The following is a 27,633-nucleotide window of genomic DNA, read 5'->3' as shown; positions in this document are numbered from 1 at the left end:
ATGAGTAAAATGAAGAGAAAAAATACAGAGATATCATGATCTTGGATTCAAAGAGCATTTACTAGACAAAGATGTTCAACTGCATATCAAACATAAACCAAATTAAAATCTCAATGGAATGGCTAAATACACTAAAGAAAATTATTTCAAAAAATCACTTAAGACACTTTGCCAAAAGAAAAAAAAAACAGCAAAACTAACTTTAAAAGATCCAATAGAAAAATACCACATAGAAGCTGGTTGGAAGGTTGCCCTGTAGACCCTGGTGGTTGTCAGGCATGCAGAAGAAGCCAGGCACTGGGGCTGGAGAAAAATGGAAGCTTTGCCGCCAATGACTTTCTTTACTGAGACCCCCGTGAGGGCAACATCAACTGTCTTATAATCTCTGAACCTGCAGCACCTAAGGGGGAACTGGCACATAAAAAGTCTTTTAATTTTTAGGACAGTGTGAGGCTACAGAATATTCTGGTAAAGAGCTGAAAATGATGAATTCTACCAGTTATTAGAACACATGATAAAATAAGAATTTAGGACACACGATTCTGGTATAAAAACAAGAAAGTGAAATCTGTAAAAAACAAACAAACAAAAACTTAGAAAAGAACCAATTTTTAGGATTTCACAGTTGATAAAGTAACTGTCACAAGGTATAGGGGGAGGATTAAAAGGTAGTACTACGATAACCGAATAAAAATTTAGCTCAATGCTTCAGATTGGAACAGGCTACCAAAGACTTACCAGGACTACGCATTTCTGCAAAAAGTTTCTGAGTCTTTTAAAGTCTCACCTTGGGCTCATGTTGCTTATGCCTGCCTATTCATTCCTTTCAAAGAATTCACATATTGAATAAATATGGGTAAAATCTTCTTCCACTAAACTCCAACAAGCCATGTCAACTCTTGTGCTGAATGGAAACTGCCCTGACAGTCATATATTACCCTAAATCCAGAGGGTCAGTTAAGTCAGACAGAACTTGAAAATAATTCTGGCACACTTCTTCAACAGAGATTGACCGATGGTGCAAAGGAAGACAAAGAAAGATGCCACCCGTGCAAGTTCGCAAAATAAATTAGCAATTGAATCTTCTATTTATAGTAATCTCATCTCTGATGATATGACACACAGCAGCATCTGGGCAACAGGGTATCAGAGCAACAAATCACTATTTGAAATCACACCACCTGGGTGACAGTACACTAAATTCCATGTACAGTGGGGACAGAAAAATCACCAACACCGTCATATCCTTTCAGAAAGTAACAATCCAGGAAGACAAGGTAAAGATGTGAAAAGTGTAATCAAATTAAAGACACTACAAGATAAGCTATAAGGCAGATCTGAGGACAGTGACTGCAGCCATTAAATTAAAAGACGCCTGCTCCTTGGAAGAAAAGCTATGACGAACCTAGACAGCGTATTAAAAAGCAGAGACATTACTTTGCTGCCAAAGGTCCATACGGTCAAAGCTATGGTTTTTTCAGTAGTCATGTATGGATGTGAGCTGGACCACAAAGAAGGCTGAGCGCCAAAAATCGATGCTTTTGAACTGTGGTGTTGGAGAAGACTCTCGAGAGTCCCTTGGACTGCAAGGAGAGTAAACCAGTCAACCCTAAAGGAAACCAACCCTAAATATTCATTGGAAGGATTGACACTGAAGCGCCAATCCTTTGGGCACCTGATGCAAAGAGCCAACTCACCGGAAAAGACCCTGACGCAAGGAAAGATTGAAGGCAGGAGGGAAAGGGGATGGCAGAGGATGAGACGGTTGGATGGCATCACCAACTGAATGGACATGAGTTTGAGCAAACTCCGGGAGATGATGAAGGACAGGGAAGCCTGGCGTGCTGCAGTCCATGGGGTCACAAAGAGTCAGACACGACTGGGCGAGTGAGTAACAACAAATGAGGTGCAACACGGAGCCTGCGAGGCGGAGCACACAGACAACACCGGCAGAGAAGCCCGCAAGAGGGGGAGGGAGGCCAGCAGGACTCAGGATGACCAGTCAGTGAGGAGGCGTGATTCAAACTTCATCTCTGGTAACAGACTGACCTGCTGAGGCCAGAGTGGAGGAGGGCAGAGGGTGAAGGCAAACAAAAGGGCTGAAAGCAACGAGGTGGGCTAGAGGCCTGGAGTGAGGTCCCATGTGGGAATTTTCTACTGAGAGTGCCCACTTACAGAAGGCCCCCTCTGGTTTAAAATCAGGGCTTTTCAATTTGGCATCTCTTCAGTTTCATACCCAGAATGTCTTCCTGCAGCTCTGTATTTACCAGTGCCTCTTTAGAATAGATCAGGAACTGTCTTTAACACTTCCTCCATGTGTCACGGATGTTTAAGATTTAAGAGGCGGCCAGTCTGGACTTCGCTAAAGTTTGCACAAATCTCTTGGTATTGTCAGGACGTGGCCTAGACCATGATAAGGCTGTCTTATATTAGGAGGGCTGTGTAATTCAGCCACTATTTCTAACCCATGATCGAACGGGACGCCGACACAGAGGTACTGCCAGCACTAGCAAAGCCAGCAGGTGTGCTCACGCCAGCAAACGCTCAGAATGCATCTTAATCTCCGATCACTGTCTCGACCACAAGGAAAATTTCTGACCACAGGAAATGCTTGAATAACCAGCTATGCTTTGACTCACAGAAGGTTTCCAGATACAATCTCCATAGCAAAATAAAGGACTCCTGGATGCTGAAAATCACCCATCCTGGGAGTCACACGGCATGCAAACAATTCCTTGGAATCCACCACGCTCCTAAAGCAGGCCAGGAAGGATAATACAGAAATCTGTTTCCTTTTTACTCTGAACAAACAATTTTACTGAAAAAGATACAACTATCCGAAATAGGGACTGGCCCGAAAACAACCAAAAATAAGCAGTGGAAAGGGCAGAGTAGGATGCAGTGAGAGGCCTCAAGGAACAGATTAGGACGCAGGGAGAGGCGTCAAGGAAAAGAAATGAGGGGCCGGCGGGAGGACAGAGAACTACAGACCTTCTGAGCTTATCGACTGGGTGTGTGAGGCCTGCGCTAGGGTTTTCCCAAACAAAGCGATGTCAGCTGTAAGACGAGGAGCTCCCATCTGACACCTCCACTGGCTCTCAGGCACGCCATTACGCCTCAAGGGCCTGGAGGGGAGACGCTGTCACACATTCACAGCCTTCCTGAGCGCCAGCAGCATCACTAGTCCAATCCTGGCAAGACAGGCTGGGCTCCGGCTTCCAGGGAGAAGCTCTCAGAAGCCTCGGCTGCAGCTGGCAGGAGAGGCAGGAAACTCTTCAACTCTTGGGGTCTCTTTGGTTTATAAAACCAAAGAGTTGGGCCAGATGCCTAAAAAACCAAAAAACTCTCATTTATACATTAAAACTCTCATAATACACATTTGAAAATTTATAGAGAACTGTACAATGATAAATGTAAATGATAAAATGATTTTAAAAAAAATCATCTTGTTCAACTCCCTACAATGTTGGTGAAGTTCATGAACGTGTGGAACAGCATCCAGACCAAGACACAGAGCACTTCCAGTCTTCCAGAAGCCCCCTCATCGTCTCTATTCCTCACCAAGGATAACCACTGTGCTGCCTTACAAGAGCATAGGTAAGTTTCTCCTGTTTTTCTTCTTTGTATAAACAGAATCATAGAGTATGTATTCTTTTGTCTCTGGCGTCTTCTATTCCATATGCTCATGAAATTCACCAATATTGAGGAGAGCTGAATAAGATGATTTTTAAGGCATCTTGCAATTCTAATGTATTACCATTTTAAAGACACTGTGCTGCCCTTACACACTGAACAGTATTTTGGCAATACCCATCAAAACATAACACGTCCACTTAGCGGACGTTTTACTAAGTGTATTTCTCCTTCAAATGTATTTGTACACCTGTATGTGTCTGAATACACCTGCCTATAGACAGACATCCACTGCAGTGCTGTTTATAATAAAAGACTAGAAACAATGTCCCTCAACAGCAAATAAATTATGATACATCCACGCCAAGAAATCCTATGCAGTGAAAGGGAGAATAAGGAGGAAGCAGAAGTGGAAGAGGAAAAGTAAGTCATAGCAGTAATTTATACTCACCAATATGGGAAAATGTGCCCAATATATTTTTCAGGTGGAAAAAAATAAGTTACGGAACAGCACGTTGTGTGCTGCTGCAACTGTGTATACACACATTGTGCATGGGATGTTTGTTAAGTGTGTGTGTGTGTGTGTGTGTGTGTGCACAAAACAACTCTCTGCAAGACGACCTCTCAAACTCCTAATAGCAGGTAACTATGAGGAGTGAGAGGCAACTTTAACTTTTCCATTTCAAACAGTTTCTATACAGTTTAGTTTTTTAAAGTAATATACATGTGTTGTTTGGAGAAGGCAATGGCACCCCACTCCAGTGCTCTTGCCTGGAGAATCCCATGGATGGAGGAGCCTGGTAGGCTGCCATCCATGGGGTCGCTGAGGGTCAGACACGACTGAGCGACTTCACTTTCACTTTTCACTTTCCTGCATTGGAGAAGGAAATGGCCACCCACTCCAGTGTTCTTGCCTGGAGAATCCCAGGGACGGGGGGAGCCTGGTGGGCCACCGTCTATGGGGTCTCATAGAGTCGGACACGACTGAAGCAACTTAGCAGCAGCAGCAGCAGCACATGTGTTGTTTAACTTCTTTTCATACAATATAGCAATTACATACCGAAGTAAATAGATAAAAAGCCTTATTTTTCAGCACTACCCCTATTGAAAATCTCTCTCCTCACCTAGAGCTGTCTGGGAGGAACTCCTGAAACCGCTGCTATTTTCAGTTTCACATCAAGTCACAAGCATATACACATAGGTTCACTCTACCTGATCATGAGATCATACTGCACACTCTATTTTGCAACTTGCTTTTCCCACCTTACAATCAATCTTGGACACACAATCCCATACTGGTTAGATAAACCTCATCTTTTTAACATCTGCCTAGAGCTCCCCTGTACAGATGCGTTATTCTATTAACAGACATCCTTGTACACATCTTTGAGGACACATGCAACCATTTCCACAGGACAAACTCCCAGGAGGGCCCATGACTGGGATAAAGAAAGTAACAGTTCTAAAATTTTAACAGATGGTGCCAAATTATCTTTTTAAAAGGTTATGACTATTTATATTCCCACCAACAGCACACAAGTACACCAAATTCTAAACATTCTTCCTTTGATTATATTTTTAACAAGGAGTACCTATCTTAAAACAAGAACAACAAGTGCCATAATAAAAAGGAAAAGAAACCTTTAGGTTTAGGATCTAGCAAAAAAAAAAAAAAAAAAAAAAATAAGTCTTAAGTGTAACCTGTTTTAAAAGCTGGTCTCCCACCTGCCAGATTTACTTAGAAGGCCAAAGAAAGCACCTGACTTACTGCTACGCATATATCCCCACCCACAAAGAATGCTGGCCCTGGACATTATGATCAGAAGCCATCAGGCCACCACACTTGCTGGCTGCTGAGGTCCATGCGACAATCAGACAAGAGAAGTACTGTTTGTGTTGCCATGAATTGTGTTTCTCTGCCCTGTCAAGACTTCCTTTTAAAATGATTTGGGTTTTGGCTCCCTGCTTCTAGGAAATGCCAAATGTTGTTAAGGGCTAGCATTTCAAAGCACAGACAACCAGGGCTGTTATGCTAGTTATAGGAAGGTAGGCAGATTTTTAAGTCAGCAAGGCCATCATCATACACAGGCTGGTCTAACAAGCCTTCCATTTAAAAGTTGGGGATACTCGGGTCTTAAGATATAAATAATGAAGATTAAGAGCTTGAGTTCTGGAATTAGATAGATCTACATTTGAGCTGAATCTGCTACTTATAAGTTTAAGCTACTTTTAGGCAAATGACTTAATTTTTCTCAATACTAGCGCATCATTGCAATAGGAAACTAATAGCCTCTGCCTCATAAGAGTGCGTGGGGATTAAGTAAGACCATGCAGAAGAGAAAAGAGCTCAGAACCTTTTTCCTCTGTAAAACCACTCAGGAAGTTCTCTGCAGAGCTGGGCACAGACATTCCGATCCACTGGGATGCTAAAAGAAAAATGCACAAACACCAGGAATTCTAAACGGAATACTTGCCAACTCTGCTGACAACCGACAGGCAGCACGGGCGTCCTCATGCTTCTCCCGTGCCCCGCTCTCCTTTCCTGGGAGCAAGGAAGAGTAAGCTCCTTTGCTCTACTGTGGTTGGGTAAGGCCACGTGACCAGTTCTGACCAATGACTTCTGAGCACAAGTGAGGTGAGGCTGAAACATTTAATTGCTAGAATCAATCTCTCCAGAAGTTTCTTTCCCTTTGCACCTAGCATCATTCAAGAGGGTGCCTGCTCCATCGGCTGGGTCCTTGAGTGATGACAAGGCAAAGCACAGGAGCCAGAAAAAACATTATGAATGGGGGGGTGGGAATCTTTGCTCTTTTAAGGCATTGAAATTTTAATCTGGCCACATCTGAATGATATATTATGGCCAGCGGAAAAGAAAAATGTAGCTAAAGAAATTACAGTAATAATTAAGGTTGGGGTGAAAAATAAAATCTATTCTCTAGAAAGGATCTTTCTTTATGTAGATTAAAGAATGAAAACCTGTGAAATTCTCCATTGACCTAAGGAAGCCACGGGGGTCTGTGCAGCTCTTATCCACAGACTCACAAAAAGCTTCCTGTTTCGGTGATCGACTGGTCTGCATTTACTCCTGCCCCACACACTGTCGGATCATACAGGAGACATATCCTTCTTAAGTTTCCTGGCAGAGTGATAAACACACACACACACACACACGGATAACTGTGGACAGAGACCTAACTGAAATGCTAATAAAATCAGAGGGAGACAGAAATGGGCAATGGAGAGAAGGCAGGAAAGGGTCTAAACACATCCCTCTCTCTAAACCCTCAAGCGGCTCCCTGAACAAGATCAGATTACCTTTAAGTGACAGAAGCGGCCACTTCCCTACCAATGCTAGTGGAAGTTCTCATCAGTAAGCAAAAACTAAGGACTGTAAAAAAATGAGTTTTTCAGAATGCTAAATTTACTAAAGTTAGAAGACTATACTTGGTTTTCAAATGGCAGAATAGAGACTTGACCCCTTTCTCCACTAAAGAACCACACAAAAGCAACCAGAAGAATGAGAAACAGAAATAGCACGTCTTTGACAAAACTAGAGACTCTGTGACCCCAAACCCCAATACACGAGTAAGAACCATCAAATGCTGTGAAGGTCAAATAAGGGTGTGGGAAACCGATGAGAGAGGACGCTTGTTGTTACAGATGTCGGACAAAGCGGGCAAGTCCTTTTCTAAAAAGTAAACGCTTCTTTCTAAGGCGGGCAAGACCAGCAAGCCATTGTTTCTAACAGTGGGAACTAGCTCAGGGATTGGTGACTGAGGCTTCCTCAGACCCAGTCCAGCACGAAGAATCACACACACAAGTCAAACCTCCAGGAAGCAGTCTGTCAGGGGGTAGGGTGACAAGAGTGAGACTGCCTGGGGCATTACAACTGCCATTTCCAGACGTCTGAGGGCAAGAAAGGCTGGTAGGATATTCAAGAAAACCCCCTGCTAGGCTAGCCCCTTCCCAAAGGAATTTTCTACAGATGGCTAGACTGGAAGGAATCACCCCATTCAAGGATGGAGGACAATTTTATAAAAGGATCTAGCACATACTGAACCATTTCAAAAATGGTTGATGGTAAACTTTGTTATGCATATTTTAATCACAATTTTAAAAAAAGGAACCAGCACAAGACTACTAGCAAAAATCAAACAAAACAAGAAAACTCGCAATAAAAAACAACTGCAAAGAACATTCATCCAAAAATGCTGCCATTAGTAAATAAAAACATATTCCCATGAAATAAAAGACAGAGAAACAATGCCATCTCCTCTGTGAAACAATGTGTAAAGCAGAGATATACTTAGAAAAGATATGAGACAACAAAAAGTAGATAAAACATTTAAGGACAGAGCTAGGGAAGTAGGAGAGAAAAATAAATCTTTTTCCATTATAGAAACCAAAATCACACGGAAAAGGAAGGACACTGCTGAAAAAGCTAGAAGGGATGCACAGAAGTCAGGACGGCTTCAATTTACAGATTAAAGTGGCTCACTCTGTTCCAGGAAAAACTGACTTAATTCAATTAACAAGATATGTCCTGGTAAAGTTATTAAACTTAAAAAAAAGAGTGTGAAGAAAGGCAATCTTCAAGGCACTGAGGCGAAACACAGGCTGACTTCAGACTGCTCCGCCACAGAGCCCACACTAGAAGATAGCAAAGCACGCCTAGAAAGGCCTCGAGGAAAGAAAGGCTAACCCCATTTTATACACAGCAAGACTTCCATTTAAATATAAAGACAATAAACATCTCTCAATGTTCAAGAGGAAAAACAAATCTCTACAGAATAACCGCATTTATGCACACTAATGTAAAAACTAGCAATCAGCAGCACATTTAAAAATAATACTCTATAATCAAGGCATCTGTTTTTACTCTCACTTCTGACACCAAACGTGTGTGGGTTTTTTCTCACACCGACTAATTCTCCAGCTCTCCGGAGACCAGCTGGATGTCCAAAACAACTGAGTTCTGACACTAACTATGTCTGGAGTCAGGGCAGATTGCCAGGTTAAGGGTTCAGTCCCACAGGACCAGCCCCCACTTTGGGCACCAGTCACAAGTCCCGGGCCTCCTGTACTTCTGGCCGACAGACTGCAAGTCAGGAGTTCCCATGATCCCCTTTTCAGGTTTGATAACTTGCCAAAACAGCTGGCAAATTCAAGAACATATTTTTGCTTAATAATATAGCTGGTTTATTACGAAGGATACAAGGAGTCCCAGGTGGCACCAATGGTAAAGAACTCGCCTGCCAATGCGGGAGACGGAAGAGATGTCAGTTTGATCCCTGGGTCAGGAAGGTCCCTGGAGTAGGACACGGCAACCCACTCCAGTATTCTTGCTTAGAGAATCCCATGGTCAGAGGAACCTGGTGGGCTACAGTTTGGGTGGCAAAGAGTTGGACACCACTGAAGTGACAGCATGTAAGGACATGAAGGAAACAACTGAGCAGCGGGCAAGTGGGAAAGATGCACAAGGCAAGGTGTGGGGAAAGAGGCACGGAGCCTCTATGCCCTCTCTGAGCACCCTCCCAACACCTCAACCAGAAAGCTCTTTGAACTGCATCATTTAGGGGTTTTTATAGAGGCTTCATTACATAGGTATGACGGCTTAAAGCACTGGCCACTGGTGAGTGAACTCAGTCTCCAGCCACTTGCCTCTCCCCAGAGGTTGGCGGGGGTGGTGGGGCTAAAACTTCCAACCTTCTAATCATGCCTTGGTCTTTCCGGTGACCAGTCCCATCCTGAAGCTCTCTAGGGGCCCTAAGTCACCAGTCATTTCATTAGCCGATAAAAGACACTCACCTGTCCAGAGATCCTGTAAGTCAGAACCTGAGAACAAAGACCAAATAATCTATTTCCCAGTATATCACACCAAGTATGATTCATTCTAGGACTGCTGGAGTGGGTCAACAGTAGAAAATTATTAATGTATTCCCAAATAGATCAAAAGTGAAAAATTATGACTGCATCTTTATAAAAACTAAAAATAAACAAAAACTCTTAGTGAAAAAGGATGGATGGTAAGTTTTTTGGGGAAAAAAAAAAAGATTATTTCATCCCAAAGGCAACAAGGAAGAAGGCAAGAATATCCACTATTACTAACTGGCATTATGTGATATTGTCCTGGAGGTACTATTGGCCAATATAATTAGTTCAAAAGGGGGTAAAATCAGAGGAATAAACATGAGGAAAAGAAGTCAAATGATAATTATTTACAAGTGCTATTACTTATTTGCCTAAAAAAAAACCCAGGAAGTTCTATATCTTGACTGTGGTGAGCATACAAAACTATACACATTCATCAAAATTCATTGGGTGTAAACTTAAAATTGGTGAGTTTTATTATATGTAAATTATATCTCAATAAACTCGAACAAATCATTTGAAACACCATTAAGAGCAATAAAATATTCAGTAAAGAGTCTGAATACAAAGTTAATATGCAGAAATCAAAAGTCTTTATCTATATAAACACACATATTAGTCCCTTTTTATACGTGTGCTCCCCCGCAAGAAAAGTCAAGAGCTACATGAAGTTTAAAATACTACTGAGAGACAAAAAAACAACCATCATAAAAATAACATCATAAACATGTCAACAGTTAATGTATGATTTAATATGATCCCAGCAGGATTACAAAAGGGTTATTTTAAAAATTAAACAGATTCTGAAGTACATACAGAAAATTAAACAAGCAAAAAAAGCCAAGATAATTCCAAAGTGGCTACCTAGAAAACTCAGACACTAAAACAGTATAGCTCTGGGACAAAATGCATGTCTAGCTAGCTAGATCGGTGAGAAGAAAGGGTTCAAAAAGATACTCCAGGACTAGAATTCAGTAGTGTGTATGTAATATATACAAGTGGCTTTCAAATCAGTAGAAGACAGAAGATGCAATAAATAATGCTGTCACACGTGAAATAACGCTGCATCCTCCACAAAACACATTTCAGATAAAACCATAAAACAGTAGGGAAAAGCTACGGTGGACTGAAGCCAAAGCTGGCTGGCACCCCTGTCACCCCAGCACGCTGAGGGCAACAGCACCAGTCCACCAAATCAGAGTCTGGGCGCTGCGGCAGGAGCAGCCGCGACTAAACCGACCGCCTCTTAGCAGACACGGCTGAGCGGCTGGACTGGACTGGAAAAGCTGTCAGACCGAAGTTGTGGTGAGTCTGCTCCCTACCTTTGGAAGGCACAGCTGCCAATCATCTCTAACTTTTATGGCATTATCAGACGGTCCACCTCACATGGCTGCTGTAAAGATGAGATGAGATATGGCACCCAGCACATGCCTCTTCAAGAGGAACAGAAGGTCTTATTGCTACCCTTCAAATTGAGACCAACATGCCTCAAGGCAAGATAGTTGCCAAGTTTCATCATTTAAAACCATTTCTGTGTTTCTCTTCTTTGATCTTCCATCACACCGTGCAGCACAGGTAAGGCAGATACTACCTCCATTCTGCACCAGAGAAATGAAGGGAGAGAGAGAAGAGAGGACTCCAGCCTGGCTCTGGGGGCTCGTGGTCTTGAACGTGGGCGTACCCCTCATTTCCTAACTCATGTTCTGTTCATTGTCTTCTGGATTCCTGAAGATGCTCACCAAACACCCTCATGGCCTGAATGAGTGAGCAGCAGATCCGGAACCTGAGTCAGATGTTCTGATGCCCGCCATCTGTCACCTGTCATCATACCAAAATGGCCACCATGCCCGACTTCAGAAATCTGAAGTAATTGAGAAAGCCTACTTGGATGAATAAAACACCTAAGCTACAAATTAATAGTTTAAGTCAGACTTTGGGGCGGGGTGGGGGGGAAGATGAAGGATGGTACCATCTGAACAGCAGTATTAGAAGGCCTGTTTCCAGAATAACCAAAAGTCATCTGTGATTAGTATGTTGAGAGCTATAAGAAAGTACTTCTCAAATGCTCAGATGTAGTTGGTTAAATCCAAGAAAATGTTTGAATATATCAAAATAAGTGTTTTCATCAGCGCCTGCATTTAACAGATGAGGCAACTAGGGCTGGGCCTGGGGAAGTAACCCGCCCCAGACCACAAATCCAGCAAGGTGGCAGGACCAAGCCTGGCATCCAAGTGGGCAGACTCCAGGGGGTTGTTCTTAACCACTCTGCTGTGTTCTCTCTCCTGTTAAACGAGGATTATAAGTGGATGGCAGCATTAAGGCTCATTTATACTTTCTTCTTTAGATCCTTCGAGGATAAAATTATGACAGTAATAAAGCAATTTCCATTTTGTAAAAAGGACAACCGTTTTTTCCCTAAATGGTTTAAGGGGTTCCCCGATAATCTTGCTTATATTATTTAAATGCTGTGTCAGTCCTTCCCTTCAAAGATCACGCAAAAGATAGGGCTTCCTTACCCCGAACACAGGAAATATGAAATAGTGATGTTCAGATTAGGAAGATATTGTCAGCCTTACATAACTGCCGCCAAGAAGGCTGTTAAAGGTTAGCTGTGTGCGGGGAAAGGACAACTCTTCACAATAAGGATGGAGGGAAATGATGCTGATGAAGAGCCTAGGACTGGGCCTCCTCAATGTTAACTACCCTCATCACAACTGCTGTTAAAACAGCCACTACCACATTCCCTCCCTCGGCCCATTTTCACGTCTGCCACACGAGGCCACCTCACCACTAACACCCACACTTTCTGTACTGCCCCACAATCCTTCCCCCACCAGCTGTTACCACACAGATGGGGGCAGCTTAGAACTGAGGGGCTTCTTAGAACCCAAATCCTTATAATCAATTCAATTCAGATTGGCTGTTTTCACTTTGTTTTTCTTCCCGTAGTCTCAGACATTAAAACAACCACAACAACTACATGACCTACATTTTTCAAAGCTCAGAAGAATTCTGAATTTACTCAGATTTGGGGGTCCTTCACCCCCTTCATGGGTGATGAAGGAACACACGCTTTTCACAGAAAGCCCAGGATAGGAAGTGAAATACCTCATTACAGATTAAGTTTCCACAAAAACACTCTCTGGCTGCCACAACCCAAACGCCGGCTCCTGACAAGCGCAAAAGAAGAAAGAGTCTTGTCGTGGTTTTTGAAACACAAAACCGAAATACTGTAGGTGCAGCTAGCAGAAGCTACACGCTATGAATGTCTCGTTTCAAACAAACTGCAGCTCACCTGAAAAGATAGATTGTGTGAGTTTGTTTTTAAACTGCTGGGAGGCCACCGAATTTAAATAGACAAAGGAGTCCAGCCAAGAGGGAAAGAATGCAAACTGGGGTGAAATCACAAGGCCTTGTACCATCTCTGTTTGAAGAAGTGGATTCAATTGTCTGATACCCAAGTAATCTTACATTTCAAACAAACAAACCACCTGAGCACCTGATTCAACACAAAAGAGTGAACTGATCTTTTTAGACCAGGATTCTCAAGTGATGCTCTTCCATGTCTTCTTCCACCAGCTTTAGTCCTCCTGACTTTCTGTGGCCTCAGTTCCCACTCCTACTGACCCAATTGCTCTGCTCTGGTCAAGTGAACACAAAGATCCCTGCCCGTGGTCTCTGGAGAGCTAGGCCCCAAGGGGAGGCATAAATGAAGAAAGCCAGCCCTTAAGGACCTCAGGGGCCGTGACATCTGCATCAATCACCCTGCCACCTCTGGTCTTCTGCTTAGGCTACCACGACAAAATGTCTCAGCCTAGACAGTGCAAGACCAAGGTGCTGGCCAACCTGGTTTCTGGTGAGAGATCTCTCAAGCCTCCTCTTGTAAGGACACGAATCCTCTTAGGCCAGGGCCCCACCCAATGACTTCAATTAACCTCGATACAGGGAAAACCAGCCGTAGCAGAGGCATGTCTAGAGAGGGAAGCTTAAGAAAGACCGGGGATCTGTCATGTGGGAGGGGAGACAACATATGAGGCGGCAGAAACAGTGATGAGGGGAGGCCTGGAGGCATGGAATCGCACAGCAGGAAGAGAGATGAGGCTGGAATGGCCTGCCAGAACCAGCAAGTGACCCGTCTGCACACCATTTCTGACATTCTTCCAGTTCTGGCCTTAATCCAAGCTCCCTGCCCCGGCCCCCTCTACATGTTGAATTACATACACACCTCCACCCTTTCAGGTCTAAAGGTTTAGATGAACCCATCAGCATTATGAGAGACTGGGCACATATGCAGAGAAAGGAAGCCCAGAATGGAGGAAGATTTGCAGAAAGGCAGGTAGATCAACTGCAACTTTTTAAGATCAAGTGCTTTTAAGTCTTCAAGGGTCAGAACTGTTCTCCACACAGTACCCAAGGTTGTTTTATTAAACAAAGGCCAATTACTGTGCCTTCACTTAAAACCCTCCAATGGCTTCTTACCTCACTCAGAATAAAAGCCAAGGTCCTTAACCAGAAATGCTTCAGTCTCGGGAATTTTATACTTGATGTTCTGTCTGGAAGGTTCTTCCCTGGGTAACTGCATGTCTCCTTTCCTCACTGACTTCAGGCTCTCATCAAAAGGCACTCTCACCCAGCCCCCCTATCTAAAATTTTAATACTCACCCCGGACATTTCACATACCACTCTCCTGCTTCATTTTTTTCCTCTCAAGCACTAGTCACGAAGATTCTTTATATTTTGTCAGTCACTGTCTCCCCCACCAGAATGCACTGCATGTTGCACGAGGGCAAGGATCTCCTATCTCTTTTGCCCAATACTGTATCATCAGCATCTTCAACAGCACACTGCACACAGTACAGACGGTGCTCGGTATCAACGTGCTGAACGAACGAGAAAGGACAGGATCCTCACGCACTCCAGGCCTCTGGCTCTCTGGAACCAGGCAGAGCAATAAATGCACAGAGTTATCTAATGGGTGAGGTAATACAGAGCTGAAGACAGCTCTGCAGAAAAAAAGATCCCCAAGTACACGTAACAGACGTCCTGACTGTAAGGGGTGAACACTTACAGAGGGATTAAAAACCCATCCGAGAAACGACTGAAGGCCAAGCAAGAAGTCACTACTGAAAATTTCTCCACAAAATGACAAGGTCTCCCCTTTTGTTTAGGTTGTGCCAGGCCAAGTGCCTTACACACATGATCTCATTCAGTCCTTATGACCCTAATAAGGTGCATTAGCTGCATTTGACGGAGGAAGCACAGAGCTCAGAGATGTGAAGCGGTTTATTAACTAAGAAATGCAGCTGAGCTGGGCTTGCGAACCAGGTGTGACCAGTTCCAAAGTCCATGCTTGACCTGCTTGGCTCGTAAGCCCTTTGAAACTCAGAAAGGGGAGTGAATCAAGGGGCTGCTCTTCCTGGAGCGAGAGGCCTGGGCTGGACCCGGAACTGAGGTACCTCTGCAGCGGGGAGGGGAACAAAGCCCGGTGAAGGAGAGGGTTTGGCAAGCTGAGAGGCCCAGTGGGAGCAAAGACACACTGCAGCGTCAGAACTAAGAGCAGCAGCGACAAAAGCTATCTGACCACGTACAGCCTGCCAGGGACTGTTGTAAGGTTTTTTAACATACTGAATGGCCTCAGTGATTCAAAGTAATATCATTATCTTCATCTTACAGTCAAGGAAACTGAGTCACAGAGAGGTTAAACACTAGTTCACAAGCAGCAAAACAGAGATTTGGACCCAGGCAGCCCGGCTCCAGGTTCATACTGTACAGATTAGTCAGCCGCAAGAACAAAGGGGGGGAAAGGCCATCAAAGCATGCGCACCATGCACGTGCACATGCGCACAGTCCCCACAGGCACGTGGCGAAGTTGTCCGGCTTCTCCATGGCCCGCCCCCCAGTTACTAGTAACAGTTGCAATCTGTCCTCTCCCCAGCTCCACCCCCTGCCTTCATCTGCCCTGATGCGCTTGTTGCCAGGCTGTTTCCCAAAGGCCTCTGATCTAATGGCAAGCATTTCTCCCCAAAGATGCTCCCCTCAATTAGTGGTGAAATTTAAATCTGCCATGCAGACAGCACTCTGCTCATTTACCCAGGCAAACGAGCTCAATAAGGAGGAAGGTCACAGCTCTAAGTATTTGTCAAAGAGCATTTTACAGAGGGCTTCCATTTGCACAGAGGAGCCATGGACCACCTCTGACCTGCGAACAAAGCAGACAAGCTGATCTCCAGTCCCGGCTGCAGGGCTCCACGCTTACCCCCAGAGACCCTGGGGGAAGAGCCTCGCTTTCAGACTCTGCCTCACCCTTCCCCCCCTCACAAACTGCCCTCGGGGTTGAACCTTTCATCTCAGAGTCTCACTGGAAGGTGTCAACAAGAACACCTACTTATCTGTGCCACAAATGGCTAAAACTGAATCTGAGCAGTGCCCTGTGATGGCCTGTCAAGTAAAACCCACGGGGTTATCAGGATCTGGGCTAACCACAGTCTCAACTCAGAACCACAAGGAGAGCCCCAGCAAAGAGCTACACCACAAGGCACTGGAAGAATTCAAGATTCTTCCAGCCAGGCACACTCTGCAATAGGAGTGCTCTAGCTGCTAAAGCGATGTATGACACAGCTTTGTGTACCCACACCCACCCCTGCCAGAACTAACCCCTACCCCTTAGAAGATGGGAAACACAAAGCCATAAATAGGCAGCAGAGATCCCCTTACGGCTGTAGCTCTCAGCCTCATTGACTTATTGCCTCGTCAAGAACTGATATGTGTGCTTCAAGACAGATTTTAAACCAACGTGTTCAACATGCTAAAAGTAACGATTAAAAATGCCTCACCCCTCGGGATACAACTGCAGTACATGAGTGTACATACATGCACCAAATTTCACAGACAAGAATGTTCACAGCAGCACTATTCATAACAGCCCCAACTGGCAAGTGCCCAGATATCCATGGAGAACAGAATGAATAAATCAGCGGATGAGTCACATGATGGAACAGTATACAGCAATGAGAATGAGTGAGTCACGCAGTCATGAGTGAGTTTACAGATCCACCCACAGATAAATCGCAGACATGATGCTGAGTCAAAGAAGCTAGGCCACAGCGATGCATCTGGGATGAGGCCATCAGTAAAGTATAAAAGCAGGCAGAACGACTCTGTAACCGTCAGAAGCCAGGGTAGTGGTGACCCTGCTAAGTTTTGGAGGGAGTTGGTCATCTTCAGTACTGGGCACTGGTTATACGGGTGTATGCAGTTAGTGGGTATTCACTGAGCTGCACTTAGCATGAGTGCCCTTCTCTTAATGGGTACTATACCGCGCTGTTTGTTGCTGTTCAGTTGCTAAGTTGTATCCAACTCTTTGCAACCCCATGGACTGCCGCATGCCAGGCTTCCCTGTCCTTCACTATCTCCTCGAGTTTGCTTAAGCTCATGTCCATTGAGTCAGTGATATATACTTTAATGAAAAGTTTTTAAAAAACTGCTTATGGGGAATTCCCTGGTGGTTCGGTGATTAGGCCTCCATGCTGCTACTGCAGAGGGCAAGGGTTCAATCCCTGGTTTGGGAACTAAGATCCCACAAGTCTATGTGGCTAGTAAATAAATAAACAACTAAATAAAAACACTTGATTCTGCCACCTCCTCCTTTCCCATTAAAAAAAAAAATTACAAATTAAAAACAAAAAAGAAAAAAACCACAACTGCATATAGCCACTGTCTAACCTCATCCATTACTGTTTTGGGGAAGTGTACTGTTGGGCTTTCCACAACCACAGGAACTCAGTAACAGGAGCCACAAAATGATGGCCAGCATGGACTGAGTACCGCGGACCAGGCACTACGCTAAGAACATCACAAACAGGAGTTCATTTCATTCTAAAAAATTCCCTTTCAAAGAGCTATTATTTTTACTCCCAATTTGAAGGAACTGGAATGAGGCTTAGACAGCTTAAGGTCAGCTACTGCTTGGGAAAGTCAGGACACCAGAGGTGACTCAAAAGCTCACGGACTTAACACTTGGCTACCTGAATGGGAAAGGGGTTCACTTTATAAACACAGAACTGCACTATGCCCCCATTTTTCTTTGTCATGACACTAACCTTTTTATTGAGTCCAGGCCAACTGTCTTGTAAAATGTATCACACTCAGATTTTGTCTGATTATTTCCTCATGTTAAGATTCAGACCAAGTGTTTCTGGCAAGGAGGCGTACGATGTTAGGATGAACTGCTACTGGGGGTGCCAGCCCTGACCACCTTTTGATTAAGTGGTAACCCCCCACATCTCTCCATTATAAAGGTACATTTTTCCTTCACAATTAGTAATGCATTGGGTGGTATTTTGAGACCATGCAAACATCAAGTTCCCTCTGTACTTTTTCTCAGTGATTAACCATTGAAGCATAATTTATATATAATAAATTGTATACATTAAAAGTGTACAGCTTAAGGGACTTCCCTGGTGGTACAGTGGCTAAGAATCTGCCTTCTGATGCAGGGGACACGGGTTCGATCCCTGGTTGGAGAACTAAGATTCCACGTGTGATAGGGCAACTAGACCCACACCACAGCTAGAGAGCCCGTGTGCTGCAATGAAGCGCCACAACCAGGACCCGATGCAGCCCAAAGCATACAGTTTGCTAATTCTGAAATTCACATACGTGAGTAAAATCAGCACCACAATCCAGATACGCAACGGTTCCGTCACCCCCAGGTTTCCCATGGCCCTTGGCAATCAGTTGTTCTTGTCACCCCCAGCTCCCAGGCAACCACGGATCCGCCTCCTGTCACTATAGATTAGCGTGCATTTTCCAGAGCCGTATAGAAATGGAACCATAATCTGTCATCTTTGGTCTGGCTTCCATCCCTCTCAGCATATAATGATCCTGAGGCCTGACAGTGTAGCCGGGTGTGGCAGTAATTCATCCCTTTTGGCCTTCGAGTAGTATTCCAGGGGAGGATGAACCGGTTTGTTCATCCGCCTGAACGGCAGCGGTGAGGGTTCGAGCTGCTCCCTGGCGTCACTTGGTCCTGTCAGTGTGTTCGTCTCCAGTGACTTTAAAACCCAGTCATGTTCCTTGCCTGAATTAATTATTCATTCGTGTAATTATGCCTGTCTCCTCCACCCCTGGATATCATAAGGGCAACTTTAGTTCAACACAGTGCCTAGCATTAATTAATATAGTAATGGATTAATCCAATAAATATCTGCTGACTGAAGGGAATCTGCCATCCTCCACCACCACCACCACCACCACCACCACAAGATGGTAAGCTAAATATTTTTAAACCTATTAATGAATTATCAGGACATTTCTGTCTTTCTACAACCACTTGGGACTGTATCTGGATTTTTCCACTCCATCAGAAATGTCAAGCTTGACTATCAAGGAGTGCCCCTGGAAGTCAGACAGGAAAAAACCCTCTTGCATTACACAGCCTGCTACGTGCAGGAACTGAAACCCCAACGCAGGGTAGTGTGGCTCAATGCCAGAACTTCCCACAAAGAGCTTTTAAAAATAAATGTGAATTTCAGGGGCAATGTTGTGCCCAGGCAGGTGCTGCCTTTAAAGGCAGAGTCCCAGTGCTCTTACCAGATTTGGGGTAGGACTCCTCCCAGAGAGCAGGGGAAGAGAATATAAATGCTGCCGCCTTCTCTCCAGCCAAGCTAACCCTGCACTTTATTGACACTGAGGTCCTCCCTGCAATGATAAAACACCGTGCTGGCCCCTGACTGCACTTCCCAAGAGTCACCTTCCCTCATCTGGGTTCTTACAGCAAGAAAACAATCTCGAGTGAGATGAGATCACAGATGCCAAGTGCCCAGTACAGCACCTGGATCACGGCAAGCACTCAATGAATAAATGTGTCAGGAATAGAAGACGGGGAAGAGTTAACACGATGGCAGACCATCTTTGGCATTCTTATTTTACACAGCTGCAGGCTTCCTTGACTACATGGAGTTTCCCACTCCATACAGATCAAAAGAAATTAAGATGCACTAACCATACCAAGGCCTACCAATTATTTACATGGTTCAGTCTGAATACATTATAATTCAAGATGCAAAAGAGGGAGGGGCCTTCTGCCCAAATCAAACTGCTTCTCCCTCAGAACAATTCTTCTTCTCAGCTGCCTGTGGAACTTGCTACAGGTGCTGGACTGCTCACCTCTCAGTAAGCAAAGCGATGAAGAAAAGGACTGCTGGATGCCAAGAACTTTTTGCCACTGTCACCCTGTCCCCTTCTCCCACTGCCAAAAGAAAAAGACTAAAAGTCACAGACAGGGCAAGAAGATTTGATCTTACACATTATTCAAAGAACTCATTCCTAGAGAACGCTATTTTCAGTGAAACGGCCGACACATGAGGCTGAGGGCCTGGGGAGTCCGTGCCGCAGAGCACGGATGAGCAGGCACGCGGCTCTCAGTCTGCAGCGCACTAGCCCATCCGGGACAGGGAGGGGTGACCCCTGGAAGCTCCCTCGGGAAGCATCTGTGCTGTGCGACGGGGCTGTTTCCCCCAACTTGGGGAAGGGAGCCTTGACTCAAAACTGGCCCAGAGACTCGGGATTTAAAACCTCAGTTTTGTGACCACCGTGAGATATAAAGACAGCATCCTTATCCTCAGAAACTAGTCTCAGGATGGTGAGCAGGCTCTCCAAGTGAGTTCTCACCCCAACTCCTGGGAGATAAACTGTCCAGAAGTGAATATTCCCACTCCCTGCCCGGCACAGAGACCTGAGGTCAGCTGGGCCGACGCACCCCTGTACCGAGAAGTCACACTGCTATGGAAGGGAAGCGGGGACCCCACAGCCCTGACCAATTTCTCACATGGGTGAAAACTGGAAGAAAAAGTTCCCTACAAAAAAAAAAAAAAAAAAGCCAGAAACAAAGTCAGTCCGACCCGCAGCTAGCGCCTCTGCCCACTGCCGGGCGGAGCCCAGAAAGGCTGCAGGAGGAGGCGCCTTTCCCAGCCCTCTATGCGACCAGAGCCGGGAGACAGAGCCTAACATCCCACGAGCATGGGCAGCACAGGGGCTGGCCCTGGGCTGGGCTGGGCTAAAGGCACCTGCAGGTCGATCTGAACACTCTTCTACCCGCTGGCCCTTTCTTGAACACGTTCCAATTTTAGAAAATATGGAACAAAGATAAATGAACTGGTCAGAAAGCTCAGGAAAAAAAACAGGTGCAAACCAGGACCAATCTCCACCCACATTACGAGCTGACCTAAGGATACGGAGGAGGCGCTCTAACAGAACCCTGGGAACGCAGGGGCAGCACACCTGGAGGCGAGAAGGCAGCAGCCCTTTCTTCCTGGTTCACATCTAGCAAGAGCAGCCAATTTTCTCACACAGTGCGGGATCGCGGCCCAGCAGTCCCAGGAAGATGGAACTGGCTGCAAAGCTCCTCTCCCCATATTCCCAGGGACCCGCGTGGGCCCAACTCTTGCCACCCTTTCTCAGGTCAAAGGTTAAAACACAGTCAGCTTGGAGATGAAATCTTAAAAGATGATGCACAAGAAACACAGTGTTAAAACAAAAAACAAGCTGTGGCACAGCAATGTGACCTCATGCTTTTAAACATTTTGGGGGACAGTATTAGCAGAAAATATAATCCAACTATTAATGCAGATTACTTCTGGAGAGCTGGGATTATAAGGGACTTTCTGTTACATACCTACACAGTATCTATGTTTATAATAATTTTTTTATAGTGAGCAAGTGTATTACTCTCATAATACTTTATTTTTTTTTTTTTAAATTTTGGCTGTGCTACACAGCTTGCAGGATCTTAGTTCCCTGACCAGGGAATGAACCCAAGCCCCTGCCTTGGAAGTGTAGAATCTTAACCATTGAACCGCCAGGGAAGACCCAAAAAAACTACTGTTAAGGTGAAGTGGTCCCAACTCATAACGTTCACACCAGTTCCTCCAGTGCAGACCAGAGACTGAACCCATGCCTCCTGCGTTGGGAGCATGGAGTCTTAACTGCTGGACTTCTAGGCTAGTCCCTTACTTTTGAACTCTAAATTCTAGTCATTTACACACATGTCCCCCAACTCAGGAAAGGTGCCCCTGAATCTTCATGGCGAGCTGCACCCTTGGGACACCATGTCTCCCACCAGCCCTGGCTGCTGGCGCACACCTCCGTTCCCTCGGAGCCCTTCTGTTTAAACATCCCACCTGAGAAGTGCCTGGGTTCCCACTGTCACACTGGCTGCGAAGCAGCAAGCGAGTAGCAACAGAGACTCGGGTACGGAAGGCCGCCCTGTGGCTGGCGGAACACCAGCTCCCAGGCACTGCCCCTGAAAGTCACGATGCAGTATTTTATTTGCCTGGATGAGCACAGTGTCGAGACACAGGAGATGGACACAGAAACGGGACACAATGATGTCTGACTCTGAACCGCACGGGCCAGCCTGACAAACAAGCTTCATCTGGAATATCATCTGAATCGGCTGCAAGTGACTGCCTGGACTCCCATGTGGAAATGGGGTCGTATGGTAATAATATCTACCATGAGTAAGGCAGGGTGGGGGGGTGGTCAGGTGGCAGCACAGACCTCCCCTAAGAAAGTGCAAATTTAAGACTTACAGACATGGCTGCCAGGGGGAAGGATGGAGGAAGGGAAAGTTAGGGAGTTTGGGATGGACATTTACATAGTGCTGTATTTAAAATGGATAACCAACAAGGATCTACTGTACAGCACAGGGAACTCTGCTCCTTGTTATATGGCAGCCTGGATGGGAGGGGAGTTTGTGGGAGAATGGATACATGTGCTATGTATGGCTGAGTCCCTTTGCTGTCCGGTTGAAGCTATCACAACATTGGTAATTAGCTATACTCTAATATAAAACAAAAAGTTAAAAAGAAAAAGTATAAGTTCAGTATAAATCAGTCCAAGCTGGGGGAAAAACCTGATCCATAATTTATTCATTCACCAAAATGTAAGCGAGTCCCTGCGCCCACTTTACAGCTGCGCCCTGTCCAGGGAGGGAGGGCAGTGCTGCTGCCCGCCACCCTGTCTGTGGTCTGGCCCTCGGCTCACACAGGAGCCACGTGACGATGAGGCGGCGGCCCGTGGTGTCAGAAGGGGGCCGAGGACGCCGGAGAAGCACAGACAGCACACCACAGAAGGGGGCAGTCCACATGACAACTGTCTAGACTCTTCAGAAAGAGTCAGCATTAAAAAAGGAAGGCAGCGAGAACTGTTCTCAACTGGAAGGGACTAAGGAGGCAATCGCTAAATGCACTGTGAATACTGATAGGATTCTAGTACAAAGATTTCAGCTCTAAGAGGCAGTTTTAAGTTAACTGAGTACATCTGAGTCAACACAGACAGCGTAAGAAATGCTCTTGAATTAATGCTAATATTCTTAAAGAAGTCTAAGCGCCAAAGAAGTGATGCTTTTGAACTGTGGTATTGGAGAAGACTCTTGAGTCCCCTGGATTGCAAGGAAATCAAACCAGTCAATCCTAAAGAAAATCAATCCTGAATACTCATTGGAAGGACTAACGCTGAAGCTGAAGCTCCAATACTTTGGCCACCTGATGAGAAGAGCTCATTCATTGGAAAAGACCCTGATGCTGGGAAAGACTGAAGGCAGGAAGAGAAGGGGATGACAGAGGACGAGATGGTTGGATGGCATCACCGACTTGATGGACATGAGTTTGAGCAAGCTCTGGGAGTTGGTGACGGAGAGGGAAGCCTGGCGTGCTGCAGTCCATGGGGTCACAGAGTTGGACATGACTGACTGAACAATTCTTAAAATTGATAATATTATTGCAGTTATGGGGGAAAAAGTTCTTAAGCTTAGGGATATATCCTGAGATTTTCTGGGAGCAAAGTGACATGGTGTCTGCAGCTCACTTTCAAATGGCTTAACAACACACAAATTGTGGGGAGAAAGGGTAAAAGTGGCAAAATGGTAACCACTGGTGAATACTGGGAGATTACTGTACTATTCTTTCCATGGATTTTACCATTTTCAAATTTAAAAGTTAGGGAGAAAAGAGAAGAGTCATAACTTGGTACAGCTGACCAGCAACAGGAAGACCAAACACACTCCAGGTGAAGCTGAGCATGGCGAGCAGCCCGCACCGAGCACTCCCGTGGGCCGGCGCCACACACGCTGCCTGATGCACAAGGCCGCCTGAGCCCCGGCAGCCAGGGGGCCAGTCCCGCCATCACCTTCAGGTTAGAGATGAGTGGGCGGCAGAGCAGAGGTCTAAACGCGGTCTAACTGAAGATATGAAGCGATGTATCACTCTTCCCAAATGCCTCTCCTAGCGAATCTGTTTTAAGTACATCAGGAGAAAACGCTACAGGGGCCGGACAATAAAGGAATGGCTGAATTATCAGTGATAACAGCCATTTAACGGAACACTGTACAGCAATTAAAAGTCGTATTGTCACAGGGTGTTTAATGACAGGGGAACATGCTCACAAAACAATGTCTGGTTTAAAAAACAATGGATCTCAAAAAATGGTCCTTTGATATAACTCTTAGTTACTGAGTCCTTTTTTCTGCAGGAAAACAGGAGTAGGTAGGCTGGTAAACTCAGGCTGGTAGACTCTTTAGCGTCATCTGAGTTACACTTCACAGTTTTTGGGAACTATAATACCACATAACCTGAATTATGTAAAATAAAAAACCTATACACATGCACACGTGATTCCCTGCTAGCTCAGCTGGTAAAGAATCCGCCTGCAATGTGGGAGGCCCTGGTTCAATTCCTGAGTTGGGAAGATCTCCTGGAGAAGGGATAGGCTACCCATTCCAGTATTCTTGGGCTTCTCTGGTAGCTGAGACGATAAAGAATTCGCCTGCGATGTGGGAGACCTGGGTTTGATCCCTGGGTTGAGACGATCCCCTGGACAGGGGCATGGCAACCCACTCCAACATTCTTGCCTGGAGAATCGACATGGACAGAGGAGCCTGGAGAGCTACAGGCCACAGGTCACAAAGAGTCAGAGACGCCTGAGCGACTAAGCACACACACCCGTGCGGAGAAACAAGACTATATGGTAATACATCAAAACACCTGCAGTGGTTTTCATTAAATGGAAGATCAATGAATCTTCAAATTCTTTTTCAGTTTCTGCCTTCTGTTGAATTTTTACAACAAACACGCTTAAATTTTAGGAAGTCAAAAACAAGTTCTTTTAGGAAACCGAGTACTCAAAAGACATCTGCTTCCAACACACATTAAGCTCACAGATACATCTAGATTTTTTCTTGAAATTCTATAAAAATAGAAATTAATGCCAATGAAGGGAAGCATGTGACTAGAATTTAAGGGGAGAAGGTAAGAAAGAAGAAAACAATGAAATTACGGTATTCTAGGCTGAAAACCAATCACTCCATCAACAACTAATGGACATTGTGTGCCGGGCTCTCGGGGTCCAGAGGAACAGAGAATCCTGTTCTCAGGACTGAAATATGCTGAGAAAAGCTACCAGGGAGGTTACACTCCAAGGGCTACTGGGGGTGGAAGAGTCTTGAGGAATGAGGACAAGTTCCAGAGGCAAGGAGGAATGTGGGACACATTTCAAACCACACAAAAGACATACGCAGGGCAGAGAAATGCAAAGAAATTCTGCTCTGGCCATACCCTTATAATACACTGTGTATTCTTGTAAAACAATTTTAAAATCAATGCCTGCAGTGGTATAAAACAAAGAAGGGGGAGGGAGGGAGGGAAAGAGGAAAGGACTGAGGGAAGAAGGCAGGCAGACAACCACGGCAGGACTGTGTACAGGAGGGAGGAGTCGGCATCTGGGAGGCAATGAGGAAGCAAGAAGAGGTTTACAGGAGGGGGACTGTCACAGAACTGGGATGGGCCGAGGAGGGTGATGGTGGGGCAGGAGAAATGAAGTGGAGGAGACAAAGCCAAGAGGTGACGGAGGGGGAGCGACATACTTGGGAACTGATGCAATGAGTCCGAGAGGACACTGAAGTTCCAAGCTCTGGGGTGTCAGGGTGAGCAATGGGGCATCTAATGGAGCTTTAAGAGAAGCAGAGGCTCAGTGGGGGCTGCTGGTGACCTGGGGGCAGGGCCGAAGAGGTCACACCTGAAAGGACTCTCGGGTAAGAAAGAGTACTGATGGTGGATGGAAGAAAAGCTAAGCCCAGTCTAAGAGTCGGGAGAAGCAAGATGGGAATGACAGATCAAGCCCACTGAGGTGCTGAGCTAGGGGGTGCTACCCTAGCAGATGACTACAAGCGTTTGTTGCTACCACAGGCGAGCCAGTCAAGGAGCCCAGTCCTAAGAGGCTCCCCTGAAAAGGGAAGCTCACCCTGACAGGAGAATCCTAACCAATAAGAGAAGAAGGAATTAGAGCGATCGTTGTCTCAGGGAAGAAGCATCAATGGACGCTAAAACCATGTGCATGTGTTAATCGCTCAGTCATGTCTGACTCTTTGCGACCCCATGGACTGCAGAGGACCCCAGGCTCCTCTGTCCACAGGATTCTCCAGGCGAGACTATTGGAGTGCATTGCCATGCCCTCCTCCAGAGGATCTTCCCGACTCAGGGACTGAACCCGGGTCTCCTGCATTGGCAGGCGGATTCTTTACCATCTGAGCCACCAAGAAAGGTGAAAACAGGAGGAGAAAACAGTCTCAAAGCATCTCCCTGCTGCTGCTGCTGCTGCTAAGTCGCTTCAGCCGTGTCCGACTCTGTGCGACCCCATAGACGGCAGCCCACCAGGCTTCCCTGTCCCTGGGATTCTCCAGGCAAGAACACTGGAGTGGGTTGCCATTTCCTTCTCCAATGCATGAAAGTGAAAACTGAAAGTGAAGTCGCTCAGTCGTGTCCAACTCTAGCGACCCCATGGACTGCAGCCTACCAGGCTCCTCCGTCCATGGGATTTTCCAGGCAGGAGTACTGGAGTGGGGTGCCATTGCCTTCTCCGAAGCATCTCCCTACAAAGTACTTATTCAGGTAACAGGAGAAAGAGTAGCGTTACAGTGGAGAAGCTCAACAGATACCACCACCTTAACCAAGGGATCAAAGAGAAGATCTCCAGTGACGGGACACGCTGACAGCACAGGCCACTTGGTATGAGGCCCCGAGAGGGACACAGCCTCGCTTCTCTGATGTTTCTTCCAAAAGGGCAACCATGAACCTAATCATAAGGAAACATCCAAAAAAAAAAAAAAATCCAAGTTGAGGAAGCTCCTCCAAATGACCGATCTGTGTTTTTTAAAATCATCAAGACCATGAAACAGAGAAGGCAATGGCACCCCACTCCAGTACTCTTGCCTAGAAAATCCCATAGACAGAGAAGCCTGGTGGGCTGCAGTCCATGGGGTCGCTGAGGGTCGGGCATGACTGAGCGACTTCACTTTCACGCATTAGAGAAGGAAATGGCAACCCACTCCAGTGTTCTTGCCAGGAGAATCCCAGGGATGGGGGAGCCTGGTGGGCTGCCGTCTATGGGGTCGCACCGAGTTGGACACGACTGAAGTGACTTAGTTGTAGTAGTAGTAGTAGTAAGACCATGAAAAACAGATCAACTGAACTGTTCTAGATTAAAGAAGACTAAAGAGACTCCATAATTAAATGTACCATGTGGTCTGAGATTAGCTTTTGGACCAAAAAACGTTTTATCTTTTGCTATTAAAGAATGTTAATGTGGCAACTAATGAAATGAAACATTTATAGATTAGATAGGTTAGTACTGGGTATTACTGTCATAGTTTTGATAACTGTAGTACATAAAGAGAATGCTTTTAGGAAACACCCACTGAAGTGTTTAGTGTAAAGGTGTATCATGTCTGTAGCTTTCAACCATTTCAGGAAAAAGATACACAGACATGCAGGGCAGGGACCTATGATACAGGCAGTGTGGTAAAATGTTAACATTTAAGGAACCTGGAATTGTAACTTTCAAACTTCTTACAGCTTAAATTTTGGTAACTTCCTTATAAATCTGAAATTACTTCAAATAAAGTCAGGGAACAACCCCTCTAAATGATACAAACTACCTCTCTCAAGTGTTGGGTCAACAAGGAAAGGCTTGAATTACCCAAACCTGCTTCCTGCACACGTCCTCCTGCCTAAGGCAGACGTGCAGGAAGAAGCTGATGTAAAACCAAGGTCAAGAAGAGAGACCCTGACAAAAGGC

At 45.5% G+C, this 27,633-nt stretch overlaps 1 protein-coding gene across 2 annotated transcripts in view; it reads right to left on the bottom strand.

Annotated features, from left to right (window-relative positions):
* The window catches only part of ARHGAP35 (Rho GTPase activating protein 35), a 113,050-nt gene that overhangs the window by 26,887 nt on the left and 58,530 nt on the right, over nucleotides 1-27,633 (bottom strand). The window contains exon 4 of one of the 2 annotated variants that reach the window (XM_055553426.1): nucleotides 26,042-26,631. The exons of the other annotated variant lie outside the window; for it this stretch is intronic. Coding sequence (XP_055409401.1) covers nucleotides 26,444-26,631 — 188 coding nt within the window. The 3' untranslated portion in view covers nucleotides 26,042-26,443. Of the gene's footprint in view, nucleotides 1-26,041; nucleotides 26,632-27,633 lie in introns of those variants that run through there. 2 annotated transcript variants of the gene reach the window in all.

This window comes from Bubalus kerabau, chromosome 17 (assembly GCF_029407905.1).
Source record: "Bubalus kerabau isolate K-KA32 ecotype Philippines breed swamp buffalo chromosome 17, PCC_UOA_SB_1v2, whole genome shotgun sequence".
NCBI lineage: Eukaryota > Metazoa > Chordata > Mammalia > Artiodactyla > Bovidae > Bubalus > Bubalus kerabau.
This window is presented reverse-complemented; position numbering and strand designations above follow the sequence as displayed.